This window comes from Trichomycterus rosablanca, chromosome 3 (assembly GCF_030014385.1).
Source record: "Trichomycterus rosablanca isolate fTriRos1 chromosome 3, fTriRos1.hap1, whole genome shotgun sequence".
NCBI classification, from domain to species: domain Eukaryota; kingdom Metazoa; phylum Chordata; class Actinopteri; order Siluriformes; family Trichomycteridae; genus Trichomycterus; species Trichomycterus rosablanca.
In genome coordinates, this window is record NC_085990.1 from 26,676,139 (window position 1) to 26,696,473 (window position 20,335).

Genomic DNA, 20,335 nt, shown 5'->3' on the forward strand with positions numbered 1-20,335 from the left:
CGTGGCTGGAAAAATTAGGATGTTGCCTAAAATCAGACCAGGATTTTTTGCTGTTGTGGCCAAAGTATGTTTATTCTAATAAAAAGGTCCAACCATGGGGTGCTTTGCCAGTAAATACATCACATCCAAATGAGATACAGATGATTAGCCACTATTATGTTCAAGTTGTATGTGGAGATGTGTCTAAACAGTACACAAGGATTTGCATTAAAAAAACAAAATGCTGAATTAGTGTCAGAATCAAATTCAAATCAGCTTAACTGTGTACTGATTTAAATGAGCATTGTATTTCAGTCTCAGCCAGCAAAGAAAGAAGAATGAGAAGTGATTACTGTCCAATCACAATTGAGTTTCGAGGAATTTCATTAGTGAAGAGGACTTATGAGCAGTAATAATTAAGAGAAGTTTTGTGTTCGTTTGTCGTAAAACCACGGCTGCCCAAATCACGGCAGAATTAAATGTGCACCTCAACTCTCCTGTTTCCACCAGAACTGTCCGTCGGGAGCTCCACAGGGTCAATATACACGGCCGGGCTGCTATAGCCAAACCTTTGGTCACTCGTGCCAATGCCAAACATGGCATTCACTCTTAGTGAAGAGGACTTATGAGCAGTAATAAATAAGAGAAGTTTTGTGTTCGTTTGTCGTTCCTTTAATACATTAGGTCACATTAAGCTTTTTTTTAACAATAAGCGACTCTCTGAAAAGCTGATCCTCACAATTTCTCAGCACCCCGAGCTATAACACAAATTTGAAAGTGAAACAGGAGGAAAATCCAGCTTAACATAGATACATGTGGACGTTTTCAGAGTGGATTTGACAGTTATTCCACACAAATGCAGATTCGTCCCATATTCGCACTTTGATTATGTTTGACCGTACCAAACCAAGCGCTGAACAAAGCGGCAGTTGCACACACGTCGAGTTCAAAAGAAACGTCAAGTTTAAGGGAACAAATTTCTCGACAAAGACCGTTGAGTTTAGGGGATGTCGAGTTACAAGGTACCACTGTATATTCTTTTCGTTATTTTACATTTACTCAATACATGTACCAACACCACACTTGTTTTTTGGTCCTGTACCTTTACTCTCTCAGGTCCAAAATTGTGCCCTGTATTGTTTGTAGTATTGATCACAGTTTTTGTCTGCATTTTGTGTATTGTGTTTTTGGCACTTGTGTTATGTGTTGCACCCTGGTCCTGAAGGAACATCTTTTTTTTTCATTTCAATGTGTACTTGTATATAGCTAAAATGACAGTAAAGTCTCTTAAATCAGTTGAATTTTGCTTGCAGTATATTTTAGTAATCTGTAATTGATTAGGATTGATTGTGTCTGCATGTGTTTGCGCCATTAACACCGCTTTAATTAATTTGGTAGAGTATTGTGATTAGACAGTGATTACTTTTAATTTTGTTACTAATTCTTAAAATAAAGTATCTAAAAAGTAGAAATGGTTAAATAATACTCTCTTAAATAATTTCCTTTACCTGTGTTCAAACTATCACCACTTCTATTACTCATGTGCACTACAGGTACTGCTTATATTCTCATACAGTGGTCACAACTGTGTAATTTAGTCAGATAAAAAAAAAATGTGACTTAATAATGGTGACATGTGTGCACAGCACGATGGTTCTTAGGGTCCTTTGTTTGATCCTGAATCCTGGTTACTGTATTTGTGGAGTTTTGCATGTTCTTCCATGTAGGCTACTCAGGTTTCCTTTCCCTGCCCAAGCAAATTGTACATTTCTTTTTTTCTTTTCTAAATTGCCCCTGGGTGTAAGTGAGTAAATGTAAGTGCTTTTGCGTTAACCCTTGATAAACTGGCACCCTGTCCAGAGTGTATTCCTTCTTTGTGCCCAGAGTTTGTGGGTGGTGCCGAACCCATTGCCCTAGAAAGAATAAGTGAATTAATTTGAATCTTTTAAATGATTAAAAAAATAGTACTGTTTCTATATTTGTAGCAACAAATTATTGCCTATCATTTGTACGCAGGAGGACCCTCAGGAAGATGTTCCCACAGTCTGGAGGGAATTCTCTGGTGTTTGATAGTTTTCCAGATCCATCACACACCTGGGAGATCACAGAGACGATTGGAATAGGAACTTATGGCAAAGTCTACAAAGTGCTAAATAAGACTGATGGCAGTGAGGCAGCTGTCAAAGTGCTGGATCTCATTCATGTGAGTTACCAAGTTCATTAAACCCACTAACAGCAAGTTAAATCATTTGTGTTCTTCTAAAATGTTTGATATCACACCAAACCACTTGTATATAAATGAACGAGTAACTAATGAAAGCAGACCAGTATTCAATTCTAGGCCTAGAGGTTTAGATATATGGCATTTGTCCAAATTATGTTTGTTAGTTTGTTTAGAAGAAAACAGTGGGGATTCCATTGAAGAATAGCTGTCCTGCAAAAATATTTTTTAAAAGAACCAACAGAAAGAGCCAAAAGATCCCAGAAAACCATCTAAAGCTAACTTCACAATACAAATAGACTAGACAAAACTGGATTATACTGGGTTAGCTAGAAGCTAAGTCAGCTCACCAAATATTAATGTCTGCGTAATATTTATAAAAAGTTTCAAGATAAACCTCGTCATTGTATACCTAATCACACTATCTATATCTTTGATGTTTAATTGGGTTATGCAGCAAAGAAATAATGCAAAATAAAAAAGGAGTTCACATCATATTGGCTAAAAGCCAGTAGAACTAAAGTTTTGGAATCCTAACTTTGACCCAGTAGAGACGCTGTGATTAGATTTGAAACTAGCAGTTCATGCCCACAAACATTGCGGAGTGTCTGATATAAAGTTTTGTGATAGGATAAGTGGGGGAGAACATGATTTTACACTGAGCGTTTGCTTAGTTTGTGTACTTGACATGAGAAGGTACATTATTGTACCCTATGCTTAAGGCAGATGTGAATTTCAAAGACTTCAGTTCAACCTTAGAAATGCAACAAGCCAATAGCACAGAAAAGATAAGCCCACAAACAAATGAGCTCATTTCTTAGGCAAAATGCAAATTCTCCTTACAAATAATCACATCATCACACAAGCTCCATATGCAGTACGCTGCACACATGTCCCCACAATGGGAAGAACTTTAAAATTAGCGAAAACAAAGTCCACTTATTTAGAGAGAAGATATGATTGGTCAGTTTTACTGTCATTTTAAATTGGTCTGTCACTGAATTACAATTGTTTGGCATTCTGTAAATTTATAGTTGAACCGCCAATCATAAGCATTGTTTCCAGGAACAGCAGAGGCAAACTATTAAGATAGGTAGACAAAGAGGATTTTTTAATTGAACTCTTTTGCATTCCAGTGAATAGGTAGAGATAAGTGATTTATTTGATTTGTATTTGTTTAAATGTTGATGAGTAGATGAAATAAAGCTCACTTTTAATATATTATTATTTTATAACATCTTAGGTTCTGGCTAAGGGTGTAGAGGGCCATGATGTTTCTCCTCTGGCTTAAGGTGCAATGTTTTATCTTTCTCCAGGTTTAAAAGGGGAACACAACTCCTAGAATAACAGTATTAATCCTACGTGAAAAAGTAGAGTGCTCCAGCACTCACTGTCCATTTTATCAGCTCCACTTACCATATAGAAGCACTTTGTAGTTCTACAATTACTGACTGTAGTCCATATATTTCTCTACATACTTCTTTTAGCATGCTTTCACCCGGTTCTTCAATGGTCAGGACACCCAGAGGACCACCACAGAGCAGGTATTATTTAGGTGGTGGATCATTCTCAGCACTGCAGTGACACTGACATGGTGGTGGTTTGTTAGTGTGTGTTGTGCTGGTATGAGTGGATCAGACACAGCAGCACTGATGGAGTTTTTAAATACTGTGTCCCCTCACTGTCCACTTTATTAGACACTCCTACCTAGTTGGTCCACCTTGTAGATGTAAAGTCAGAGATGATCGCTCATCTATTGCTGCTGTTTGAGTTGGTCATCTTATAGACCTCCATCAGTGGTCACAGGACACTGTCCACAGGGCGCTGTTGGCTGGATATTTTTGATTGGTGGACTATTCTTAGTCCAGCAGTGACAGTGAAGTGTTTTAAAACACCATCAGCGCTGTGTCTTATCCACTCATACCAGCACAACACACACTAACACACCACCACCATGTCAGTGTCACTGCAGTGCTGAGAATGACCCACCACCCAAATAATACCTACTCTGTAGTGGTCCTGGGAGAGTCCTGACCATTGAATAAAAGCATGAAAGGGGGCTAACAAAGCACGCAGAGAAACAGATGGACTACAGTCAGTAATTGTAGAACTACAAAGTGCTTCTATGTGGTAAGTGGAGCTGATAAAATCGACAGTGAGTGTAGAAACAAGGAGGTGGTTTTAATGTTATGGCTTTTTGGTGTATATTTGCAATTGCTCTCCAGTGAGTTAAAAAGACATGAAAAAGAGAGCAGATATGATATACAGCAGATGCCTCCCTCAATGCTGAACAAGTGAACACACCAATCAGGTCACTGAATACGACACGCTTAATGAAAATGGTAACTTACAAATTAAACATAAACACGAACACAAAAAACACCATAAATCACATCATAACAAACACAACTATTTGCATAAATGCTCCCCAAACTATTCCAACCATGAAACGCATTTTCAGCCGTGGCCACACTGCAAAATGCTGCACGGCCGACAGCATAAGAAGGGAGAACTCCCTTGCCTTTTTATTTGTTAAAGTGCAGATTAGTACACGATTTTCATATTATTAATAAAGGTTAAAACGTGTCCATTTACTTTTTAAATTTTTTGCTATTTTACAGTAGTCAAACTTAAATAATATGTAACAGACGCAGATGCTAACAAGTATATACGATCAGTCTTTTTGCACAAAAGCAGATACATAAAGGGATGTCCAACAAGGTCATGGACAGATGTCCACACACTGTTGGCTCTAGAATGTACAGAAATGTACAAACTACATGAACCGAATATTTGAAAACATACCTGAAAACATTTAGTTAGTACATCCATTCTGTTTGGGATTATTTATGCATTGTTCCAATTTGGATAAACATAATAGCCTTGTGAACTCTGGTGACCTCTGCTGGATACACACTTTGACTTTGTAGTGCCACAGACTAACACACCCTCTCTGACACTTGTGAAGCCTCTGGATGTTTCCTTACAGAGAGCCACATTATTGTTATTTTATCTTCTCAGTGTACATTAGGAGTTGCTTTCAAGTTGTTCAGATCGCTGTACAGTTCACACTACACAACTGGACCTCTTGCACTCTGGAGTCTTTTTAGTCGTTGTCTACTGTACTATCAGCAGGAATCGCAGATGAGTCTGTCTGGTCTCTCAAACTACATTTTGTCAAGTAGTTTGTGCGCTGATGTGCAGTGTAAAGCACAGAGGAAAAATAAATGAATCTGAGTTGATTTGGCTATGCGAACAGCATGGATTATTCTGTAGTGAGTTGAAGGTTAATAAATATTTTTTGCAATGCAACGTTGGTATTACATTTTGTCGAGAATGATAAGGTCAGAAATACTTTAAAACGGGTGTGTGCCTATGTATTCTGATAGAAACTATATTATGCCCCTGTCCCGCGTTTTACAACTCCTCCCCTGCCAGTCGCTCGACTGATATCCAGCTATTTAGCATGCTCGATATCTCTCTTCAGTCGGCAAGCGCTCGGCGAGCCGCTCGGATCAAGTTGTTGAGCAGTTTACACATAGCGATTGAAAAACGTCGAGTTGCCTCCGAGCCGGCAAATCTAGCCACGACCAGTCGGTGAGCAAAAATCAGGGCAAAAATCGTGTAGAGTGAACTACACATTAGACATACCCAATTGTGTGTGTTCCTTGTGCAGTAGTAAGCATTTTACACTGCCCAATGCTTGAGCGCCTCATGCTTCCACTTAATCCTTCTTCTCACCCCTACTTTTCTAACACTGAGTTAGTACGTACATTTACTTTGCACTGTAAAGAGTACTTGTTCTATTAGCCTTTTTTGAGCAGCAGTGAGTACTCACCTCATGCATTTAGCTTTTATTTATGTCATTTGCTTCATTAGTAAAAGCACTCCTGTATCTGCAGGTACTCTCACTCTCCCTCACTCTCTTTGTTGGTGATGGATAAGCACTGTACAATTTGCCCCTCAGACTGCTAAAAATCAGTCATGGGAAATGGCTTTGGGGAAAGGAACCATTTGTATTTATTAGGTTTAGTCTTAACCTTACAAAGTCTGGCAGGAATCAGTGCATCACTGTCCACTCATTGTATTCACAGTTACTCAGACACGCTATATAAACCTATGCTATGTGTAGTCTATTGCTAGCACTTATGTTATTTTCCTCTCAATCTAGTCGTATCCAATTACCCGATTGCATTACGCTTCCTCTCTACTGATGCTGATCTCCACTTCTGATTGAGGAGAGCGAACTGACACACGCCCCCTCTGACACGTGTGCAGTAGCCGACTCCATCTTTTTTCCAGCATGAGGCGAGTTCATATGTGGATCAGCTTTGTGTACGGAAAGCCACACCATGATCCTCATTATCCCTCAACTCTGTGCAGGCGCCATCAACCAGCCAGCAGAGGTCATAATTGCATCAGTTAGCCGCCGAATGGCAGAGCTGAGTTTCGAACCGACAAATTCGAAATGTCAGCTTTGGTGTGCAAGCGTGTTTTACCGCTGCTCCACCTGAGCGCCTGCACTTACGTTTTTTATTATAGTTAGTGTTTTGTGTCACGAATGGGGGCTAAGGCGAGACAAAGTGGGGCGGACACACACGCAGAGATGTAAACCAAAACTTCGATATTTATTAACAAAAGACAGCACAGAACAAAACAAGGCTAAACAAAACTAAACACAGCACACTAAGGCAAGAAAGGCTAACATGGCTAACAACATAAACTAGGCTAACTAATCTAACAACACATACTAAACATGAACAGAAACATAACATACCATAAATCATGGAACATGGCACAAGGAAACATGGCACAAGGAAACATGGCACAAGGAAATCCAACAAACCAACCTGATAACAAAACAGTTTCCCCTCTAGTGCTCCAGTGCACCTTTTAAATAGAGGGCAGCTGGAGCCAATTAGTCCTGGGGAACCAATCATGAGCTAGGGTGTGGCAGGAGACAGCATGTGCTTCTGGAGAGGGGGGCGTGGCACATAAGCTCCAGAGCACACAGAGGCTACAAGTGTTACATAACCCCCCTAAAGGCACTCCTCCTGGAGTGCCTAAAACACACACAAAGAAAAACTAGGAGGTCCTGGGCCCTGCGGGGCAAATTTTAAGTCATTAAGTACATCTTGAGGCAGGCATGACATAATTACTGTAACGCAGGCTGCTGACGGAAAACCAGCCAACAAGAGTTCAGAAGCAACCTCTGGGGGTGCTGACTTAACAGACGCGCCATCGGGGGGCACCAACTCGGAAACAAAAGCGCCATCAGGGAGCGCCAACATAGTAACAGAAGCGCCATCGGGGGGCGCCAACTCAGAAACAGAAGTGCCATCAGGGAGCGCCAACATGGAAACAGACGCGCCATCGGGGGGTGCCAACATGGAAACAGAAGCGCCATTGGGGGGCGCCAACTCGGAAACAGAAGCGCCGTCAGGGAGCGCCAACATAGAAACAGAAGCGCCATCGGGGGGCGCCAACATGGAAACAGAAGCGCCATCGGGGGGCGCCAACTCAGGAACAGAAGCACCGTCAGGGAGCGCCAACATGGAAACAGAAGCGCCATCGGGGGCGCCAACTCAAGAACAGAAGCGCCGTCAGTGAGCGCCAACATGGAAACAGAAACCAGTTGCGTGGAACCTGGCGAAGAGGCTTCGGGAGTCAGCTGCGTGGAGCCTGGCGAAGAGGCTTCGGGAGTCAGCTGCGTAGAGCCTGGCGAAGAGGCTTCGCGAATCAGCTGCGTGGAGCCTGGCGAACAGGCTTCGGGAGTCAGCTGCGTGGAGCCTGGCGAAGAGGCTTCGGGAGTCAGCTGCGTGGAGCCTGGCGAAGAGGCTTCGGAAGTCAGCTGCGTGGAGCCTGGCGAAGAGGCTTCGGGAGTTAGCTGCGTGGAGCCTGGCGAAGAGGCTTCGGGAGTCAGCTGCGTGGAGCCTGGCGAAGAGGTGTCCGAAGTCAGCTGCAAGGACTCTTGAGATGAGGCATCCGGAGTCAGCTGCGAGGACCCTTGAGAAGAGGCGTCTGGAGTCAGCTGCGAGGACCCTTGAGAAGAGGCGTCCGGAATCAGCTGCGAGGACCCTTGAGAAGAGGCGTCCGGAGTCAGCTGCGAGGACCCTTGAGAAGAGGCGTCCGGCGGCAGCTGCGAGGACCCTTGAGAAGAGGCGTCCGGCGGCAGCTGCGAGGACCCTTGAGAAGAGGCGTCCGGAGTCAGCTGCGAGAACCCTGGAGAAACTCCTTGAATCAGCTGTGAGGACCCTGGAGAGGCATCCAAAGTCAGCTGCGAAAACACTGGGGAAACATCATTAACCAGCTGCGAGGACCCTGGAGAGGTGTCCGAAGTCAGCTGCGAAAACACTGGGGAAACATCATTAACCAGCTGCGAGGACCCTGGAGAGGCGTCCGAAGTCAGCTGCAAAAACACTGGAGAAACATCATAAACCAGCTGCGAGGACCCTGGAGAGGCGTCCAAAGTCAGCTGCAAAGACACTGGAGAAAGTTCTTGAATCAGCTGCTTAGACCCTTGAGAGGTTTCTGGAATCAGCTGCTTGAACCCTGGAGGGACGTCTTGAATCAGTTGCTTGGAACCTGAAAATTCATCTTGAATCAGCTGCTTGGAACCTGAAGAGGCTTCGTGAATCAGCTGCTTGGAACCTGAAGAGGCTTCTTGGATCAGCTGCTTGGAACCTGGAGAGCCCTCTTGAATCAGCTGCTTGGAACCTGGTGGCGGCAGCAGCAGAGCTGAAGGAGAATTGTCTGTAGTAGACTGTGGCTTGAACTCTGCAGACTGGAACATAAAGCTTGGAACTTTAACAGGAAACAAAACTGGAGAGGACTTGGAACTGTTTGACTCTGCCTGGGCGGCAGGAGGGCCCAAAAGTAAAGACAGACCATCTCTGAAACCCTGACCTGCTGACTGACACCTACAACCGACAGAGACAGACGAACAAGGAACAGGACTAGACAAACTAGAACCTGAATACCTGGAACTGGCAAACAAACAGAAGGACCCCTGGAGCCACTGGGGTCTTTACAAAGAGTATGACTAGACAAACTAGAACTCCTGGAACCCGACTTGGAGACATGACTGACTTGGACAGATGGACAAGACATGACCGGCTGACTGACCTGAACCTGAATACCTGGAACTGGCGAACATGACATGGACTGAACTGGCAGGGTACGGCCATGGACTTTCTTAGACAGACTTAGGCTGACTATGAGTCAAGGAAACAGACGGGACCAGCAGATGACTCACCTGAACTTGAGTACCTGAAACTGGAGCCGATGAACAGACAGAAGGACCCCTGGAGCCATTGGGATCTTTACAAGGAACATGACTAGACAAACTAGAACTCCTGGAAACTGACTTGGAAACATGACTAACTTGAACAGACGGACAAGACATGACAGGCTGACTGACCTGAAGTCAGAGTCAGAGTCAGAGAGGTTTTATTGTCATTTCAGCTACATACAAGTACATATTGAAACGAAACAGCGTTCCTCTAGGATCACGGTGTATTACGGTACAAAAAGTGCAAGACAAAACAGTGTAAATACAAAACAGTGTAAGTACAACAATAAATACAAAAAATCCTATAATAAATGACTACAAAAGATATTCCTAATTATCCCTAATCTAAACAAGTAATTAAAAAACAGGACTAAAGACAAGTGTTAGTACATGATGGTGAATAGATGGTACAATGGTTCATGAGGTAGTGACGTTGTACATTAGCAGCGTAAAATTGGCAATGGAGATAAGGTGCCTAAAAAGTAAATAAGGTGCAAAAATACAAAAAGACTTTTCAATATTTGAATAAAAAACAGGTAAAAACAGTCTAACATAGTCAATACAGTTCAGTGTGTGGCAGCAGAAAAAATTCCGGAGGAAATTGTTACAGTACTGAGTTGAGGAGTCTGATTGCTTGTGGGATAAAACTGTTACACAGTCTGGTTGTGTTAGTCCGGATGCTGCGGTATCGTCTCCCAGACGGGAGCAGAGTAAAAAGTCCATGTGATGGATGGGTTGGATCGTCCACAATGCTTAGAGCTTTGCGGATGCAGCGGGTGTTAAAAATGTCCGTGAGAGATGGAAGAGCAACCCCGATGATCTTTTCAGCTGTCCTCACTACTCGCTGGAGAGTCCTGCGGTCCGACGCAGTACAATTTCCGAACCAGACAGTGAGATTCTCTTGCAGATGAACAACGATAAATTTGGTGCTCTTGACGATCTCAACAGATGAGCCGTCGATGTGCAGTGGGGAGTGGTCCCTTAGTGTCTTTCTAAAGTCAATGACCATCTCTTTGGTTTTATTCACATTCAGAGACAGGTTGTTGACTTGGCACCAGTCCGTTAGATGTTGTATCTCCTCTCTGTACGCTGACTCATCGTTGTTGCTGATGAGTCCCACCACAGTTGTGTCGTCTGCAAACTTAACAATGGAATTTGAGCTGTGCAATGCTGTACAGTCGTGCGTAAGCAGAAATCCAGGATCCAGTTGCAGAGAGAGAGGTGTTCAGGCCCAGCGTGCTCAGCTTTCCAATTAGATGCTGAGGAATGATGGTGTTGAATGCTGAGCTAAAGTCTATGAACAGCATCCTGACGTAAGTGTTCTTTCTGTCCAGGTGTGTAGAAGCCAGGTGGAGTGTAGTGGATATGTCCGTTGAGCGGTTAGGACGGTACGCAAACTGCAGTGGGTCCATGGTGGGAGGCAGTAGTGTCTTAATATGCCTCATGACTAGTTTCTCGAAGCACTTCATGATAGGCGTGAGTGCTACGGGACGATAGTTGTTGAAGCATGACACAGATGACTTCTTTGGCACGGGTACAATGGTGGTCGTGTTGAGGCATGTTGGAACGATGGCGCTGCTCAGGGAGATGTTGAAGATGTCAGTAAATACATCTGCCAGCTGGTCTGCACATCCTTTTAGCACTCGGCCAGGAATGTTGTCTGGTCCAGAAGCCTTCCGTGGGTTGACTCTGTGCAGAGTTCTCCTCACGTCCGCTGTGGTGAGACGAAGCACCTGGTCATCACAAGGTGGGGTCATCTTCCTCGCCAACATGTTGTTCTGCACCTCGAACCGAGCGTAGAAGTCATTCAGCGCATCTGGAAGGGAGGCATCACTGTCACAGACGGGTGGAGTCGTCCTGTAGTTGGTGATGGCCTGGATGCCCTGCCACAAGCGCCATGTGTCACCGCTGTTCTGGAAGTGGCTGTGGATGTTCTGGCCGTGTGCGCGCTTTGCTTCTCGGATTGCCCGGGACAGTCTGGCTCTCGCTGTTCTCAGAGCCGGCTGGTCACCTGCTTTAAAAGCGGAGTCTCGGGCCCTCAGCAGTGCACGCACCTCTGGAGTCATCCACAGTTTCTGGTTGGGTCTGGAAGTGATGGTTCTAGTGGTAGTGACGTCCTCAATGCATTTGCTGATGTAGCAGGTCACTGAAGTCGTGTACTCCTCTAGATCAGTGTAATCGCCGTATGTTGCAGCCACCCTGAACATGTCCCAGTCAGTGCACTCAAAACAGTCCTGAAGAGCAGAGATGGATTGAAACCTGGCCAGGTTTTCACCCGTTTCTGTACAGGTCTGGAGCGCCTGACGAGTGCTCTGTATGCTGGAATTAGCATTACAGAGATGTGGTCTGAGTATCCGAGGTGGGGATGGGGCTCCGCCCGGTACGCACCGGCAATGTTCGTGTAAACATTATCCAGCGTGTTCGCTCCTCTCGTAGCAAAGTCCACATGCTGATGGAATTTAGGGAGAACAGACTTGAGATTTGCATGATTAAAATCCCCAGCGATAATAAACAGTCCGTCTGGATGAGTGTTCTGCAGTTCGCTGATGGCTCTGTAAAGTTCGCTCAATGCTTCCTTCGCGTTCGCACTGGGCGGAAGATACACCGCGACAATAAGCACACTGGTGAATTCCCGTGGTAAATAAAAAGGTCTGCATCTAACAATAGCAAATTCCACCATCGGAGAACAGTACGCCACAACAAGCACAGAGTCCTTGCACCATTCGGTGTTAATGTAAACACAAACGCCTCCTCCTCGTGTTTTACTGGACTGAGCTGCATTTCGGCGCGATACGATGCTAGCCTGTCTAGCTGAATGGCACTGTCTGGAATGTTGTCGCTAAGCCATGTTTCAGTGAAAATTAAAACACAACAGTCCCTGTACTCACATTGGGTAGTTCGCTGAAATCTGATACAGTCCAGTTTATTCTCCAGAGAGCATGTATTTGCGAGGAATAATGATGGTAGAGCCGGCCGGCTTGGGTTAGCTTTTAGCCTAGCACGGACCCCGGCTCGCTTTCCACGCTTCTGCTTCCTCGAGCACCGCTTGCGGGGCTTCCTCCCCGGTCACCTGCTTCAGGTAACACCGAGGACTGCAGGCCTGGTTCGCGAATTAGGCAGAGTTCATGCAGAGTTCGCAGCAGATCATCCTGCAGGTTGGTTTCTGACTGTTTTCTCAATTGTAGCAGTGTTTGGCGGTTGTAAACTTAGCCAAAAGTGGTTTCCATACGTTTATAAACAAACTTCCAAACTTTTCTGAAAACAACAAAAAAACACCGTTTTTCGACTCCAGAGCGGTCGCTGCGTGTTAACGCGCCGCCATCTTGGATTTATGAAACTGAATACCTGGAACCGGCAAACAAACAGAAGAACCCCTGGAGCCATTGGGGTCTTTACAAGGAACATTACTAGACAAACGATCATGACTGGCTCCTAACATGGACATGGGACGGTCACGAGCATTAATAGCGGGCACTGACACCCGGACCACATTAGCAGTGGGCACTGGGGGAAATTTAACATCCCCAGTGGGCACTGGATGCCGGGTATAAACTGCAGTGGGCGCTTTGCTGCATGAAAATTTGGCTCTCATGCCAAATTTGACAGCTCCCCTGTCAGACCACAGCTGCCTGGCCCAATCATGAGCGGCACCCCTCAGTCTAGACACCGTACCTGGTCGATTTCAGCTGGCTGGGGGTCCTGAAGGTTCTGCAGGTAGAGCTGGCTCTGCAAAAGGAAGCCTTCAACAAATGAGTCGCTTCCATCATATGGAGCTGGCCTACTTAGCGGTAAGGTCTGAGGAAACCTCATAAAGTTAAACTCCGGGAAGACATGAACAAAAAACATCTCGCTGAGTCCTTGTTTGGGGGAACTATTCTGTCATGAGTGGGTGGCTTAGGCGAGACAAAGTGGGCGGACACACACGCAGAGATGTAAACCAAAACTTCGATATTTATTAACAAAAGACAGCACAGAACAAAACAAGGCTAAACAAAACTAAACACAGCTAACTAAGGCAAGAAAGGCTAACATGGCTAACAACATAAACTAGGCTAACTAATCTAACAACACATACTAAACATGAACAGAAACATAACATACCATAAAACATGGAACATGGCACAAGGAAATCCAAAAAAAACCAACATGATAACAAAACAGTTCCCCCTCTAGTGCTCCAGTGCACCTCTTAAATAGAGGGCAGCTGGAGCCAATTAGTCCTGGGGAACCAATCATGAGCTAGGGTGTGGCAGGAGACAGCGTGTGCTCCTGGAGAGGGGGGCGTGGCACACAAGCTCCAGAGCACACAGAGGCTACAAGTGTTACATTTTGCATGAGTGTGTTGCAGTCTGGCACAGTATTGAGAAATACAGTAAGTGCTGGTACTCTAGATCTTGATGAACATTAGTCTGTAGCTGTAAAAATACAGTTTCTTCCTGTTCTTAAGTATTTTTGCCTATTCATGCTTTACTCTGACAGCTTTATTTTATTTATGAATTTATTTTCGACTGCTCCCATATTTAGGGGTTGCCACAGTGGATGTGGTCCGCAAAACTTACTTGGCACGGTTTTTAACACCGGATGACGCAACCCTCCTTATTTTATCTGAACTTGGCTAAGAACTAAGAGCACACTGACAAGTGCACCTCCCAATGGCTAGGGTGCTATGCCTATGACGCAACCCTCCTTATTTTATCTGAACTTGGCTAAGAACTAAGAGCACACTGACAAGTGCACCTCCCAATGGCTAGGGTGCTATGCCATCCCCCAGACATAGCCAATTGTGTCTGTGTTTCAAAAAGAAGATTCAAAAAGGATCTCAGCAGTAGTGTGTTAACGTACTTGCACCCGAGCACACCTCTTATGTTCTAATCTTCAAATACATGTAATACATCATTGCATGAATGTTCTGTTGTAGGACCATTGACTGATCTTTAATACACTATAAACAGTTTAGATTAATTTCATTTTCACTCCTTGCATGTTTGTCACATCTATATGTTTTAGATGATCAAACTACTTTTTATATTAGACCCAAGTAAAAACCCTGCTTGGTCCAATGTGAAAAAAGTATTCACTCCCTTTGTTACTAAATCAACCAGTTAACCAAATTCAATTGCAAATTCAATTTACTTTTTCTTATTTTTTTTACTTTTTGTCCTGGACAGTGTCACTGTGGGTCAGATTTCCTTGAAAGCACTGGACACAAGGCAACAATACACCCTAGACCGGATTCCAATCCTGCAATGGGGGATCCTCACACCCCCCACCTCTTGATACATAGCTGTTTGTCTGTGTAGATGCTCAGCCGACCAATAGCAGCATTGAGATTTAAATGCAGATTCCAGCGGTGGTGTGCTAAAGTAATAGTACGCTGCACCACTTTACTGCCTTTAACAGTTTTTATATTATCCTATATTTTATCAGCACAGATTCAGCACATTGAATTCTCAGGGCCAGACATGCATTTAAAGCAGGGTGTGCAGGTAAAATGTGAAACTGTTTAGTCACCTTAATATAAACACAGGGCGGCATGGTGGATTGGTGGGTAGTACTGTTGCCTCACAGCAAGAGGTTACTGAGTTTGATTCCCAGGTGGAGTGGAGAATTGGAGATACGAAATTGTCCATGATTGTATTTGACTTAAACTAGTGAATCTTGTGTAACCAGTAATTACCTGTCCTGTCATAAATGTAACCAAAGTGTGTAAAACATGACATTAAAATCCTAATAAATAAATAATATAAACACATATTGATGTGCTACATATTGATATGTTTGTATTATCATTATTACTGACAGTAATCTATTTAATGACAGTCCTGGCGATTCTTATTCTTTTTCTGTAATTGACTGATTGTAATTGTAATTACTTTGTCAAAACAATTATTGGCATGTTTACCACTTTGTTCCATCACCTTTCCTATTAATGACACTTTTTATTATTTTGGAAACTGAAGATACTAATTGTTGCAGTTATGCAAGTGGACTTTTTGCCTAATGGTACCTTTTACACTGACGGATGAGCTTCAAGTGCACTTTAAATTTCACTATAATGTTTGTGTTTGTTACAGGATACTGATGAAGAGATTGAGACAGAGTACAACATCCTGAAAGCCCTGTCTGATCATCCAAACGTGGTTAAGTTCTATGGCATGTTCTACAAGAACGATGGTACTAATTGTGACCAGCTCTGGTTGGTTCTTGAGGTAAACGATCCAGCTTTCTTATCTTATAACTTAAAACTAATTCATTGGTGTTTAATAGTACATAAATCATTACAAAGCCTTTTGCAAGGCTCAAAGACTTTGAAAACTTTGAACTGTGGTAAATCTACTCAGCAGTTGTCATGAGAAGAGCATAAATGCTTGTCTCACATTTGCCACCACCCTGACGACCCCAGCAGAATGACTTGCTGCTTCAAGATGGGGTGATGGCTGCTGACCCACTTTTCTTCACAGCATCTTTTACACTTATCAGAAGTGTTTGTTCATAGTTGTTGCTGCTAAAGGGAGCTCAACAAGTTAAGTACAGAAGACAATTACTGTTTTACACAAGGTCAGTTGGATCATTACAAAAAATTATCTGTGTTGATCTTTACCATACTTAGAAATCTGTTTAAAGATGTAAACCAGTAAAGTGGGACATATGCATAAAAAGAAGAAATCAAAAGTGGGCAAATAGTTTTCTATGATACTGTATTTATATAGTAAGATTTTTAATATGTGATTATATTGTAAATGCAGTGCTGTAAAAAACATATTTGCTTCCTTCTCTGTTTCAATTTTTTGCATGTTTGTCACATCTACATGTTTCAAATCATCAGACTACTTTTTATATTAGACCCAAGTAAAAACCCTACCTGGCCAAATATGAAAAAAATGTAAGTCAACCAGTTAATCAAATTCAATTGCTAATTGGGTTCAGTTTCAATAGCACACCCACATAATTACTGTCATAATTACTGTCAGACCAGTTAAACCTGGACATATCTTAAATAAATACATGTCTGGCCATGTGAAGCAGGCTAAAAGGTCTCGAAAAAGCAGCACACTGCCATGTTTTAAGGAGATTCAAATACAGATATGAAACAAAGTCATTGAAGTCTATCAGTCTGGAAAAGCTTACAAAAGCCATCATCTGCAAATGGAGAAAACCTGGAACATTGGTGAACCTTTACAGGAGGAGCCAGTCTACCAAGGTTTCACCAAAATGAAGGTCACAAACAAATACATCTAAAGACCCGTAGGCTTCACTTGCCTCAGTTGGGGTCAATTTACATGATTGCACAGTGAGAAAGACACTGGGCCAAAGAAACATCCATGGAAGAGTTGCAAGATGCAGACCACTGCAGACCAAAATAAACACAAGGGCTCATTTTTCATTTGCCAAAAAATGTCAGGTCAAAGGTGAAACACCCTAAGATAGACTGGTGACCTGTCCAGGGTCTTAACTAGCTTTCACACAGCCAATGGGACCCACTGCGACCCTAAATAGGATAAAGTGGTGGTAAAACAGACTTGTCCAGTCATCAGAAGCCTAAGCACAGTTAAAGAAGAAGAAGAGGGCCTTTATTTGTCATATAATATACATATACACATTGTACGGCGCCCCTGAAGCAGACAGGGTTAAGAGCCTTGCTCAAGAGCCCAACAGTGGCTGGTTATGCAGCAAGAAAAGCATCCAAGCGGGCCCACCTCTGAATAGCTCAAAAGAAACAGGTTTTAGAGTGGCTGTGTCACTGTCTTGAATTCCATTAAGATGCAGTGGCATGACCTTTAATGGGCCGTTTATGCTCGAAAACCCTCCACTGTAATCAAATTGAAGCAATTCAAAAAAGAGTGGGCCAAAATTCCTGCAACTCGTACATGTTAACCTGTGTTTAATTCTTACTTAAAGTCACTTAAAATGCTTGTATTGTCATCATTAGGTTAAAGAATACTGGGCTATTTTTACTTCTCAGTGAGAAAATGTTGCTCTGAGTTAACCATATTTCATATTCCACTTCACTCCAGAGGCCTTTGGAAATGTCATGTATTTGGCAGCTAGGAAATGGGGAGGCAAATGAAGCTGCCATTATGTTCTACTGAAATAACCACTGTGCTGGCAGTGTACCTTTGTGTCCTTGACCTCAACCTCTTACTTTACCTGTCTTTTAGGGGCAGCTTTTTTTAGCTCTTTACCCTTGGCTTTAGTTCCTAATAGAAAAGGAAGGCTGTAAAACATTTTTTTGTGATGTTGATTTTGTGTTTGCTTGATATTGACTGGCTGTTTTGCAAAGAGCTTATGTGATAATGACTACAGTGGTCCCTAAAACTGATTATCTTCATTTCAGAATCCTTATGTCATTCATGCTTCTGACACATTGACAAAAATAGTGGCAGTACAGACTGTAAAATACTCAGCAGATTTTAATAAATCAGATTTGACTATAAATGATTTGTTTTACTTTGCTTTTGACTGTAAACAAATTGTCTCATTTGTGGCGCTTTTAGAAGATCAGCGGCAAAATGGGTCAAGATAGTAAAAACATGAAACCAAAAGATTGCTTTGTTTATGTTAGCAAAACTTATGTAATAGCCTAATGTTAAATATAATACTCGAGATCCAGTGTTCGTTATGTGACTAGATCATTGGAACACATAACCCCCTTCCCAGTTTATGAAAAAGGTATATTGTTAAATCTATAATACAAATACATTTCATTTCTTTAACTGTGTGAGTATTTTCTAGTTCTGGTTCCAGATGTTAAATAGCAGAATTGAATTCAATTTTTTTAGCTACACATGTTGCTAACAGGTGTATTATATCAATTGTATAAAAATATAATCACTTCAATGCTTTTTGTGTCAACTGGGGAAGGTTAATTCCATTTGTACAATGGTTAATTCCAACCAATGTACATATCGAAGTATATTGTAAAGGACATTGTTTAATGAGTTTGTTTAGTGAGAAGAACTTCAGTGGCCCATAGAGAGCTCCAAAATCAACCCAATAAAACACCTTTGGGATAAACTGTAGCCAACATGACAAGATTATGCCGGTTCCTCCTTTACAACATCATGAAGATTCGTCCATTTCTCTCTATGGAAGCCACTCAGATTCTTGTCCAGTCACTTGTAATCGCTTTGCTGGACTACTGCAGCTCCCTCCTGGCAGGTGCTCCTATGTCCACTATCAAACCCTTGGAACTCATTCAAAATGCAGCTGCTCGCCTGGTTTTCAACCAACCTAATCACTACCACATTACCCCACTGCTGCGTACTCTTCTCTGGCTTCCTGTAGCTGCACACATTCAGTTTAAAACACTGATGCTCGTCTACAAAGCCAAAACTGGACCAGCGAACTCATCACACCTCACTCTGTATCACACAACCTCTGAGCCACTGGTCTCGCTTGCCTTGATCCTTTACCCAGAACTGGGGAAAGACATGCATCAAGGCTCTTCTCTGTTCTAGCACTCAAGTGGTGGAACCAATTTCATCTGTCTGTCCGAACATCTGATTCACTCAACGTCTTCAAAAGACAATTAAAACACACCTCTTTACTAAACACTTAAGCTGAGAGCCATATTTTGGCCATATTTGTGTATAAGAGATATAAAATCATAAAATCAGTGCACATAAACTGCTCTTTTAAAATAAGTGGAAGCTTTGTAATTAAGGCATCAGACTAGTAATCAAAAGGTCGCTGGTTCTAGCCCCACCCTGCCAGGTTGCCTCGGTTTCTTAACTTGGATTGTTAATGTTTGTTTGTTTATTAGGATTTTAACATCATGTTTTACACTTTGGTTACGTTCATGACAGAAACGATAGTTACCCAAGGTTCATCAGTTCAAAGGTTTAATGTCAAACACAGTCATGGACAATTTTGTATCTCCAATTCACCTCACTTGCATGTTTTTGGACTGTGGGAGGAAACCAGAGCTCCCAGGAAAAAAACCCACGCAGATACAGGGAGAACATGCAAACTCCACACAGAAAAGACTCGGACCGCCCCACCTGGGAATTGAACCCAGGACCATCTTGCTGTGAGGCGACCGATTGTTAATGTAAATTTAAAATGGTACTAACAACAATTCTACTAGCATCCCTTTCAACTCGTCATCTTTATCTATTTTAGCCATAATTCACTATCCAAACTTTCCCTCCAGATGTTACAGACAGTGGTGGCTGCTTTGCTATTATTTTTAATTCTTCGCATATCTGAAGACCAAGTTTTGGTTCTGCATTGGCGAGTTTGCATACAAAGCTAATCCCTGGCCTGTGTGCCAAGCTGTTGTCCTCAGTCTAGAGGCAGAGAAAAGAATCGGACCATGTTGCAAGACATTACATCACCATGGTAACCATCCCTCTAAACTGTAATTTACCATATTTCTGAAGGTTTCTGGGAGGCCTATGATTATGAAGAGCCCTGGTGCTAAATTGCGTCCTCCTCTTACTTTGTTTGGTCCTTATCAGCTGCAGGGCTGATTGTGCGTCTGCCTATCTCTTTTGTACGCTAGGTTGTAATTATGGAGGGATCCTAGAGCTTTTGATGTCCTTTCAGCAGTGCCGCAGCCTTTAGGCCCTAATCCCTCACCATCACTTCAAAGAAACGATGCTGTTCTGTGAAAGTTATCTAATAGCAGTATATTGGTCAGTAATGATCGTGGCATGCTTATGACCACCACACTTTGTTATTTAGACCCTCTGGTTCTTCCGCTTCGTTTGTTGTGCTACACTAATGGCTGTTCTGGTTCATGCACAATTACATTTAAAATTTTTGTATGTGAAATCTGTCGAACTATGTAAATATACACTAAATTACACTAAATTGTTTGTGGGACTTTCAATTTTAAAACC

The 20,335-nt window shown here is 42.8% G+C and overlaps 1 protein-coding gene across 1 annotated transcript in view; it reads left to right on the forward strand.

The window, feature by feature from the left end:
- Positions 1 to 2,011: 2,011 nt before the first annotated feature.
- Positions 2,012 to 20,335, forward strand: part of myo3a (myosin IIIA) — a 132,075-nt gene continuing 113,751 nt past the window's right edge. Inside the window, exons 1-2 of the mRNA XM_062992288.1 lie at positions 2,012 to 2,182; positions 15,566 to 15,700. Of these exons, the coding sequence (XP_062848358.1) occupies positions 2,012 to 2,182; positions 15,566 to 15,700 (306 nt within the window). The remainder of the gene's footprint in view (positions 2,183 to 15,565; positions 15,701 to 20,335) is intronic.